The 11,507-nt window shown below is 37.8% G+C and overlaps 1 protein-coding gene across 2 annotated transcripts in view; it reads right to left on the bottom strand.

Annotated features, from left to right (window-relative positions):
- Positions 1–1,547: 1,547 nt before the first annotated feature.
- Positions 1,548–11,507, bottom strand: part of FGL1 (fibrinogen like 1) — a 31,971-nt gene continuing 22,011 nt past the window's right edge. The window contains exons 5-8 of one of the 2 annotated variants that reach the window (XM_059049447.2): positions 11,359–11,456; positions 8,089–8,177; positions 7,732–7,919; positions 1,548–4,186 (exon numbers count right to left, since the gene is read on the bottom strand). In XM_059049447.2, coding sequence (XP_058905430.1) covers positions 4,027–4,186; positions 7,732–7,919; positions 8,089–8,177; positions 11,359–11,456 — 535 coding nt within the window. In that variant the 3' untranslated portion in view covers positions 1,548–4,026. The remainder of the gene's footprint in view (positions 4,187–7,731; positions 7,920–8,088; positions 8,178–11,358; positions 11,457–11,507) is intronic. The other variant, XM_059049449.2, reaches the window with a different exon arrangement.

Below are 11,507 nucleotides of genomic sequence, written 5' to 3'. Positions count from 1 at the left end.
CTTTGCCATAATGTAATTACCTGATATAAATTAAAATCATATTTGCATTTTAAAAAGTGGTAAAATCTAACAAACCACTCTCTAATGGTAAAATTTTAGAGGAATTTGTTTATATTGGGGTCTTCCTCATGTTTTGACTTCAGGTAAACCAGTACAATTTCCCTCTCTCACCTCTAAACTCAAATGTCCTATCTATTCTCTCTAACTGCTTTTATTTCCTTCCCTCTGGCTATTCTCCCCACTAGGTTCATTGAAATAGGCTTAAGGACACAAATAACATCATCACTAAATCCAAGGGTTTTTCATTATAACTCTTTCTCTTCCATCTTTTTATGGCATTAAAATTCTTTTGCATTCCTTCTGCACTGAAAAACTATTACACTGAGATTTATGTAACACTATACTTGTTTAGCTCCCCTCCCACTTCTCTAAAAAATCATTTTTTTCTCCTTTAAAAGCTTTTCTTCTTTTGATCTCCTAATTGCATGAGGTCTTCATGCTACTACTTGAGCAAATAATACCCATATTTAAAATTGCCACTGGTCCCCCATTATTTATACCTTCCCAAAGTATGATCTGTGGAACACTGTTCCCAGAAGACTGCATTAAAAAAAAAAAATGTTCAGTTATCTATGAAACAGACTCACAGACATAGAGGACAGACTTGTGGTTGCCAAGGCGGAGGGTGGGATGGGGGAGGGAAGGATTGGGAGTTTGGAATGAGCAGAGGCAAACTATTATACATAGAATGGATAAACAACAAGGTCCTACTGTACAGCACAGGGAACTATATTCAATATCCTGGAATAAACCATAATGGAAAAGAATATGAAAAAGAATATATATGCATGACTGAATCACTTTGCTGTACAGTAGAAATTAACACAACATTGTAAATCAACTATACTTCAATAAAATAAATTTTTTTAGAAAGTTCAGGAACCGTGGCAAACATTTTTCTTGCCTGTGCATTCTAGCAACTATAAAATTAAATATTCCCTTTCACGATCTTACTTCCAGATAGAATAACTAAGTGACAAAATTCTGGCCAGTAAGGCATAAATTGAAGTCTATTGACCCTTCGCCCTTCCTGCTTTTAACATGGACTCAAAGTAGAAACTGAAGTAGAAAACTTGTGATTCTGAAGGGAGGGCAAAGTGAGTTGCAGAGATATCAGCTTCCACGTTGCGGAGCACTGAACCAAGGCCAGCAACCTCCTACCTCCTGAGTTCTTGTTATATAAGATGAACAAACCCCCATTTGTCTGGACTTCCATAATAAGTGATGTACATCTTGCAGCTAAACACACTCCTTACTAGATCTAAAAGTGCAAAAGTGGTTCACCCTTCATCTGCGGAGAATACATTCAAAGATCCTCAGTGGATGCCTAAAACTGTGGACAGTACTAAACCCTATATATACGTTTTTTTCCTATACATACACACCAATGATAAAGTTTAATTTATAAATCAGGCATAGTAAGAGATTAATAACTATAATAAAATAATAATACACTGTAATAAAAGTTATGTGAGCGTGGTCTCCTTCTCTCTCTCCCACAATATTTTATTGTACAAATCGAATGCCTTTTCCATCTTAACTAAGCACTTTCCATGCTCTGTGGCTGTAATTTTTGCAGTTTGAGGTGCGACAGCAAAACCAGCACAAATTTCTTTTTTTTCACAATTTTACAGAAAGGAGATACGGTCTTACCGTAGATGATAACAATCCCAGCATATGATTTTTTTTTCTTTCCTCATTGAGAATTTTCACTTTTTCACTTAAATGAAGCACTTTACAGCTCCTCTCTGGCACATCCGAATCAACAGCGTCACTACGTTTGCGCTTCGGGGCCGTTATGAAGTAAAGCAAGGGTCTCTAGAACATAAGCCTTGCCTTTTACCCAGACAGTTGATCAGATACCGAGGTGGTTACTAAGTAACAGGTGGGAAACTCCAGACCAAGGGAAGGTTTACGCCCGCGCGGGATGCAGCAGGTGCACACAAGGTTTCATCACGCTACTCAGAAGCTGCATAACTGAAAACGTAAATTGTTTATTTCTGAAATTTTCTACTCGAAATGTTCAGACCACGGTTGACTGTGGGTAACTGAAACCTTGCAAAGGGAAACTGCAGGTAAGGGGGGGGGGGGACTACTGTATGCTCCCCTTGGAACTTCAGAATGTGCCTAAGCAAATGAAAGGACCTGAGAAAGACTCAAGAGAAGAAATCTGTTGAATTTTGTGTCTCCTCCTAGACTCATTTGATCCAGGAGCCCTTTTCTTCCTGTATTAGCTGTTACCATCCCACAGAACTGCCGTTTCCTACGCTCTTATTTTTCCAAGTGGGATCCCTAGACCAGATTCCTAAATCCGCATCACCTGAAAACTAGTTAAACTAGAACCTGAGGCCCCACCCACCCCAGAATCAATTTAACCAGATGCCCAGGTGATTGGTATGACACTGAAGTTTGAGAAGCCTGCTTTGGGAAGCACTGTTTAGAGGATAAAGTATCAGTACAACTAACCTTAACATCTTTTGTTTGTTTGTTTGTTTTTTGTTTTGTTTTGGCAGCCCCGGGACGCATGTGGCATCTTAGTTTCCCCGACCAGGGCTCTAACCCACGGCCCCTGCAGTGGAAGCTTGGAGTCTTAGCCACTGGACCGCTAGGGAAGTCCCAACCTTAACATCTTTATGTGACCCTTTATTTCAAGACATCTGTTATTATTGCCCCTTAATGCCAGCTTCACGAATAATTACGGCTAGTTCTTATTGACTGCTTACTTTGTGCAAGGCATTATTCTAAGTACTTTACTTGTGTAATCCTCAACCCAACCCTATGAGGCAGGTACTGTTATAATCTTCATCTTACAGATGAGATTACTGAAGTTCAGAGAAGCTAAGTAGCCTACCCAAGGTCACACAGCTATTAGGTGGCAGAATCCCTGGGTTAAGGATATAAGGATCACTAAATCATATTGCCTCTCTAGCCTTTTTTGTTTCCATGCGCTTTCTTGCTTTGTGTACTTTACACAAGGATTTCTCTCTGCCTGCAATGATTTCCCACATAACACCTAGTTAAAAGATCTCAGCTCAAAAAGTTAGTTCTTCTGGGAAACTTCTCTGACCCCCCTTCCCCAGGCCAGGTCAGGTTCCCTGCTGTACATCCCCCAGACACACATTTTTTCTTCATACTTATCGGAATTATTTGTATTTTTGTGATTGTATGGTTAGTGTATGTTTTTATCCAAAAGAGCTGAGCTTCACGTGGGTTTGAAGTGTGTCCTCTGTGTCTGACACATCCCAGAGGTTGCAGCGTGGGTGCAAAACATTTGATTCAGCATGCGAAGCCTTGGATTTGAGTCCTTGTTCCCCTACTTATTAGTTTTGTAACTTTGAGCAATAACAGCCTCTCAGATCCTCAAATTCTCAGCTCTTTTAAATGGGGATAATAATATCTCACAGGATTGGTATAAGAATTAAAATGAGGCTTCTGAGAGAAGTGTGTAATCCACATAAACATCCTAAAAATGCAAGAAAGTGTTTTATAGTGAGTAAGATCCTGGGTTGTTTTTAAAGTTCTAGCTTTGCAGTCAGAGAGCTGAGTTCATTCTCAATTCATAATATTTATTATCCACGCAGTTGATTTGGCAATCCATTATTTGCTGGATTTTTTTTTCATGTATTTTTAAAACTGCATTCATATGTAATTTATTATACATTTATGCTGTGTTATCTCCCAAGTCATGTATATACTCTATGCTTTTCATTTTTTGTTCAGCAATAATCTCTTATTGTAGTCCTTTGCACGTAGGAGTTCAATTAAATAGTAACATAATCTACATTTATTTGGTGAATATCACATATTTGCTGAACTGAAAGTACATTAAGTAATAAAGGCAGGTAAGAATGAAGAGCAGTGCACATAACAATTGCCATCATTATACATGTGAATCGTTCAGATTTGCTATTTTTCAAATCACTTAAACCAAGATGAACTGCAGAAAAGAAAGCCCAGCAGGGACAATTAAACAATATTTGGAATAAAATCATTCGGCCTAATTTTCATAACCACAGATTTCAAGGAATACCACCATCCATGCCAGGTGTGCCAGACTATCCCATCGTCTGTTTTAGCCGTGTAGGGGCCAGTGTGATATAAACCGTTCAGGTTTGCAGAGTGACACCTAGTGGGAGGAAAAATAAACACAAAACAATCAGACTAGAACAATACCCTTTGAAACCATTTTATTTTGCTAGCAAATGATGAAACATATTTTAATTATGAATTCTGCCTTTTTTTTTTTTTTTTTTTTGGCCACGCCGAGCGGCTTGTGGGATTTTAGTTCCCCAGCCAGGGACTGAACCCACGCCCTTGGCAGTGAGAGTGTGGAGTCCTAACCACTGGACTGCCAGGGAATTCCCTCTGCCGTTTTTAGATAAGGGAATATTTATCAGTTTCCAAAAGCCAAGTGATTCTACAGCATGAGTTTTTTAAACTGGTGGGTTTTAGTACCATAACAACTCTCAGGATAAAACCTAGGCCACTTAGAGAGTCTGATAAAGAAGGAGTTCTGTTCTTAATAGAAAAGGAAGGGAGGGAGGGAGGGAGGAAACAAGAAAGCAAAAACATGCCCTTGTAAGCCTGAGCCTTAGCAAGGGCAGTGTGGGTAACAGAGCAAGGTGTGGCACGCTGCTCTATTTGCCAGCTCCCCTGTGTACTTTACACTCACAGCATTCATCCAGCTGCTACCAGGACTTGGCTTTCGTAATTCAAATTCCCTTCCTCCCTCCCTCTTAAAAATCACTAGTATATCAATTATTTTAAGCTCAAGCATAAGAAAACAAAACCTAAACCACTTAAAATTTTCCCAGCCATCAGACAATAATCATTTGTCTTAGTTGCTGAGTTAACTTTTTCCATTTATTGCTCCAACCTAGATAAGTTGGTTAGGTTATCACAAATTTTTAAATGTCCCCCTTCCTCCTTTGGAATCTGTAAATTTTGTTCCTGATATGGATAAACTGAAGATAGGTGATAATTTTCTGTGTACTGTTATGAAAGTAGTTACTATATATTTATTGATATCACCCATGAAAAGATATCAGCTATTAGGACATAAGGAGAACATTCACAAGGAATAGTTCTTAAAATCTTTGGAAAGCATCTAAATTACTGAATCAAAGAAAGCATATAATTTACCCATAAACGCTGTGTGGCTGGCTTGAATCCCTTACCCGCCTTGTAACTCTCTCCTGCTGACCGCCCCCGACAGTCCTCCTAACTTAAACTGATGTAACGAATCAAAACCATGTATGCTAAATCTGTGAGTGTTAAGAGCCTACTGTGTTTTTTAAAACTGCCATGGAAAGTAATGTCAAAAGACAAAATACTCTAAATTGAGCCTCCAGAACATATATTTTGACATATTTCTGTCTTCCTAGAGACATCTACTACATGTACTTTTTTATTTGGCCTGTGATTTGAATGCTATTAGGAAACTGACTCGGGTCAACACAGGAGACCTTAGGAATTCTAAGACCAACTTTCCAGCATCTTGCAGGTTCTAGAACAGCCTGGACTTGAAGCTAGATTGGAAGTTGATTGGGGCTTCCTTGGTGAAGAAGTAGCTGTGAGCACACGCGAGATGCTACACCAGAAAAGCAGAGAAGATGTCAACACTCAGTGATTAGTTTGCTATGCAGAGAAGGAATGCCTTGTAATGGAATATACTTATGAAGTGCCAAGATTTCATGTAATTTGGAAGAACTATGGGACAGGAAAAAAAAAAAAGAGTAAGGAGGAAGAGGGTGATGGAGGTAAACCACAGAAGTAGCAGGTGTGGTAGAAGTAGCACTGAGCTCCTGGAACAATTGACTTTTTCTCCAGCTTTTCTGTTTTTCCACCTGCACAGCCTTTATCATCTCCTTTGACTCCAAGGATAATGCAGGCTCCTTGGGTGGCTCCAGCAACTGAATTGCCTTTCTTTGTCCTTCCTGAACCCCTATCTTTAAAGTCAAGTAAATCGTTTATTAGCCCCTGTTAATCTGTGCCAGTTGTCGTTCAACTGGGTAGGTACTTCGTCTTGATCTCCTGCTAACATTAACAATGTGGTTGTTATTTCCGTGTATGGAATTCTGTTCCAAACCAAACATTAAGGGATGCTTGCAACTTTGTGAATTATAGATGTTTTACATAATGCTGATAATTCTTACATAAGGCTAACTTAGAATAACAGGAAGAAAAAGGAGGATGAAGAGAAGTTGATAAAGATGGTTTTAAGAGAACAAGAAAACCTCTAGGGAAAAAGATGATCACCGCCTTCAACTTGTTAAACAGTAAAGATAACTTTGTTTCTCTGTCTCCTCTCACTGCTGTGTGTGTTCCACTTTCCTTACAAATTGACCCCAAATTAAATGGACTCAAACTTTGAAAAAAGCAAAATCCAGATAAAATAGTATTTTTACAACTATTTAGGTTCAACTAGACACTCCACACTATAAACAACAAGCTGTCCCTCCATAGAATCTACAACTCTAAAATCAGCACATCACAATAACACATGATGTTCATAAAGAGGATTCTCACGATTTTTAGGGAAAACAGACATATGTCTGTCTCCACTTAATAAAATAGAGGATGCTTAATGTTTTAAAAGTATTTACATAATCAAAAAAAATGTTAAAATTTGGATTATGGAATTTAAATGATTAGTCCTCAATTACAGGGAAAACACGGCACGCCAGAAATACTCACTAAAGCTTCTGTAGTGCAAAGTTATTTTGAGGGGGCCTCTGTGTCCTAAACAGAAAAGACGTTCAAAGCTCATGTACTGCCTAACCCTCTGAGCACATCTGCTTTGCAGACATAGGAGGCTTATCAGGTTATTTCTAAGGAAGACTGTTTGAATTTTTCCATTCCTGCCTCAACTTTGTGATTACAACAAAGGGTGCTGTCTGGATATCATCTTGGGTGGAGACCAGTTTGAGGAATGAGGCATATCTAGCTTAGAGAAGAGAAAACATTGACGAATACAATAAATATCTTCTTATCCAGCACCCGGAGAGATTACGTTGAAAAAGAATACAATTACTCTGTAGCTACTGAGAAAAAAACCTGGCAAAGTGATAAGAAGGACGATTTCAGGCAAATAAAAGGAAAATGAAGAAACTGATGTAGTACAATCAAAAATGGTATAAGTTTGCTGACAAAGTAACACTGAAGTATTCAATGAGAAGGTGGAATTAGGTTTCAGGAATGTTGTAGAGGAAATTTATGCATTGGAAGGAGCTTGGATTCAATGATTTAAGAAAAGTCACAGTAAATGAAAAGTAGTATTACACAGAAAAGATTACAATTAACATGGCCGTTTGGTATGATACGAGAAGGTGGAGAGCTAACTTGGTTATTAGAACGTCGAAAATGCTCTTTATTTCTTTGTGTCAATTTGTGACCCACTACTTAGGATAACTCACCCATGATTCAGTTTGCAAAGAATCTTTGTAAAAGCAGTAATTTGATTTATTTCTATGATATATCTTTCAAGCTTTCTTAATGTACACAATGAACAAATCCTTAAAGCTACTTCATCACTTAAGAATCCTTATAAAGATGTTTATTTAACAATACCAGTATCAGAAAGAGGACCAACATTACCGCATATATTATAATTACTGCCCACCAGTGAGCAATCATCAACGCCACTACAATTATGTCTATAAAATATCAAACCTGTTAAACCACCAGCCAGACTGATCTTCTTTTGCACAGTTCCCTTCGTAGTTGTCGTTATCTCTGTCCCATGTGCTGAATTTCATTCTTTGGTGACTGGCCCACCATTGCACTTCAGGATGAAAATTCCCTGTGAGGGAGTCTCCAGCTGTTCCAGAATATTCCCCAATATGCAAATCATAGGAATTCTAAAGGAAAAGAGGTGACTTCCATTGTCAGTTGTTACTATTTTGACAGGCTTATTTAATAAATAAAAGATTAGGTTCTATTGCATATTTTTGTTTCCCCTGACTTCAGGTTTATATTTTATGTTTTACATGTTAATTCATGATGTTCGTTATTTGAAAATGTTATTACCTCTTCATCTCCAACTTTGAAATTTCTATACTGTGCATAACGGCTATTTTGTTCAAAATCTGCAAGGTTGATTTTTAATGTGTAGTCTCCTGAAAAAAAAAAAAAAAAAAGAAATCGTAGGGTTTTTTTTTTTTTTTTTTTTAAATGTGTGAGATGACACTGACTTACTGAGGCTTAAAAACAATTTGCGGCTCTATTTTACTTAGACCATTTCCTTCTGCCATGAGTCAGTTTTCAAAGAATAAGCAGTGACTCCATTGTATTTACAACGTGAATGTTTTATTGTGTATTTTACTCGAAAAAAGTTAGGGACGCAATAGTAAAGGTAGAACATTTCTACTACATCTATCACAGGTAAAAGCCAGTGTAATTCACTTGGCAAAGAACAACAGAAAGCAAGTCATTTTTTAGTAAGTAGATTAAGAAATCTAACAATGAAAGAAGTTTTAAGACGTTTAAACGTTTATCCTCTTTTTCTTACTTTTGGTAAGAATGTTGATCTTAAATATAAATAATGACTGAAATAGTTGATATCATCAAGTAATCATCTTTCCTTCATTGTCGCATCATTTGCAAATAACAAAGACTATGCTTTTTTCAGAAACAGAACTATTGTCAGAAACATAAAAAGTTATAAATCAAACTAACTGTTAGATAATAACTATATTCAATCCTCCTACTTTGATAAATAAACTTTCACAGTGACCTGTAAGATCAGGTTTGAATTTAGCCTTGGCTGCCTCCCAGTTCCAGGCCAGAACATGCAGACACGGCATGCAGGCCTGGTCTGTGGTCTACTTCCCTTCTCTTCCACCTCTGTCTCCACCACACACAGCAAGGGGCTTGGCCCACATGCATGGGTGTTCCAGGCTGCACACCCACACTCTTTTTATACCAAAATAAAAGCTCTTTCTTTACCTCCCCTCAGACTTAGGGGTGCACACACCAGCTGTATAATTGTCCCACAGTGGGGACAGATGAAGAAGAGGCATGAGCAGGTCCTGGAGACAAGTTCAAGGCTTCTTGGGCAGGGAATGCCGGATTCTCCATCACTGGACCGAGTCTAGGAGGCACTCTGGCCCCCACACATTCCTTGTCCCATGGAGCTCTCTAAAGTGGGGTTTCAAGGAAGAGGCCACTTTCATCTGATCAAAACGTACTAAATGTTATGTGAGCTAAGACTGCAAAGGGGACAAGAGCAGTAACACAGGCTAAGTCAAGACTCCTAAAAAAAGTGCTTTGTATCATAGAAGAGATTCAGACTTTTAGGTAACCATCTAAATATCTCTTTGGTCAATGAGTAAATAAATAAAAGTTAAATTATTACAGACCATTTCTAAATTAACTTTATTGCAAACACTTCAGCCAAAATTTGTATAATGGGGATAAAGCTATTTTCAGAGGCAACTCCTTAGCCTTAAAGGCTCTCATAATTAAGAAATGCAAGGTCAAAGCACTGTTTTTCCTTGGGATGATGTGATATGCAGTTGTGATTCCTGGAACTGATCAACACATTTTTGCTACCACGAGAGTAGCCAGCCTGAGACACGAATCAAAACCTGAAGGGGAAGCAGATGTGTTGGCAAAGCGCATCTAGGCAAATAAACACTTAATAATAATTTGAAAAATAATAACTTTGAATTTTGTATGTTTAGAAGGAGCCAAAGGTTACTTCTTGGGGTTTTCATAGTTTCAACACGAAATCAGATGCATATTAATGTGTGAAAGAAACAGAAGCTGGTATGATAAATGTTATATATCTATCATAAAACACTTAAAAGTAGGATAATAAATACATTGAAATTTAGAGAACACTGATCACAAGAAGAATATACAAAGAAAGCATTAGACGTCTAGGATCATCCATCCTCTCTGAGTTACTATTCTGGTGTCTCAAAGATCTCTATAATTATAATCATACTATTATGAATATAGAAACACCAATCACTTTCCTTAACTTATTTGGAAAAAATAAACCCTTGCTCTTACATTTAGTGCATTGCCAGTGTGATTTTGCATGTTTTCTTGAGCAATACAGTTGACTTTTTTTTTTTTTACTTTTTTTTTTTACAGTTGCCTTTTATGAAACATTAAGAATCAGATTTGAGTGGAACTGACTACAATCTGAGATAGCAACTAAGGTAAGGAAGGTAAAGGATTGGAGCAAAAGAACATGGGAAAGAGAAGCTTGGAAAACGTATTATTAAACTAGTGATATTTTAGACAAATATTGAACTCTAGTTAAAGATATCCACGCAAAAGCATATAGGGGGAATTTTACAGATGTACACAATTTACTTTGAAATATGTCCAAAAAAATGGATTGATGGATGGATAGGTGGACAGATACAGGATTAAAATGTTAATGTAAAATCTAGGTGGTAGGTTGAAACTTTTTCCAGTTCTGCTGTGTCTTGGAATTTTTTAAAAATAAAATTTGGAAATGGAATGGGAACAAAAATATTTAGTATATTGTGGTATTTGATTCCAAAAAAACTGCCATAATTCCTCAATTCTTCACCCTTCCCTTTGCAAGGCGACTTTGTAACTCCTCCCATTAAGTCTATTTCCTTTCCCTTACATCTGAGTTGGTCCCGTGACTTGCTTTCACCAATAGAAGGCAGTGAAAGTGACTGTGTGCCATTTCTGAGTCTGGGTCTCAAAAAAGTTATGTGCTTCCACTGTCTCTCTTGGAACTCTGCCTCTGCTTCAAGAGCAAGTCCAGACTAGCCAGCTGGAAGATGAGAGACCAAATGGAGTGAGCTGAAGCATTCTCTCCGAGGCTAGCCTAGAAGAGCCAGCCTCCAGTTGACCCGGAAGCTGACCACCAGCCCATGAGCAAGCTGAGCCAAGATTAGCAGAGCCCAGCCCAGATCAGCAAAGCCACCCAGCCAACCTGTAGATCTGTGAGAAATAAGAAACAGCTGTTGTTTTAAGCCACTAAATTTACGTCTTGTTACACAGTTTTATTGTGCCAGCAGATAACTGATACAATATATATGTTTTGAGGCACTCAAGGCATTTAAAAAGAATGATTATAACATTAGCTTTCCTTCCAAGAAACAGAACAAAAATGTATGAGAAATTTCCCTCCCACAACCCAGGTGCAAGCAGCCACATTTTACAAAGGGAATTACTGCCCCAAAGCGATCATTGCCATCTGCAAGTCATAGTAGTTACTGAATTAGTTCTATTGCCTGTGATTTAGTGAAAAACATTTGTGTTCTTTTTATTGTATTTCAGATGAAGTTGATATTAGGCAAACCTTACCTTGGGTAGTCAATAAGTGAAGATTTCTATTACCCAGCCAATATTCACCATTTTTTTGGACAAAATTTCCAAAGCCATTTTCATAGTCATTCCAGTCTCTAAAAAATTAAAGTGAAAGCTGACTTTAGAAAAATCCAAACGGACCTTTG

This window comes from Kogia breviceps, chromosome 20 (assembly GCF_026419965.1).
Source record: "Kogia breviceps isolate mKogBre1 chromosome 20, mKogBre1 haplotype 1, whole genome shotgun sequence".
Classification (NCBI taxonomy): domain Eukaryota; kingdom Metazoa; phylum Chordata; class Mammalia; order Artiodactyla; family Physeteridae; genus Kogia; species Kogia breviceps.
Note: the sequence above shows the minus strand (reverse complement) of the source record. Positions and strands in the feature narration are given on the sequence as shown.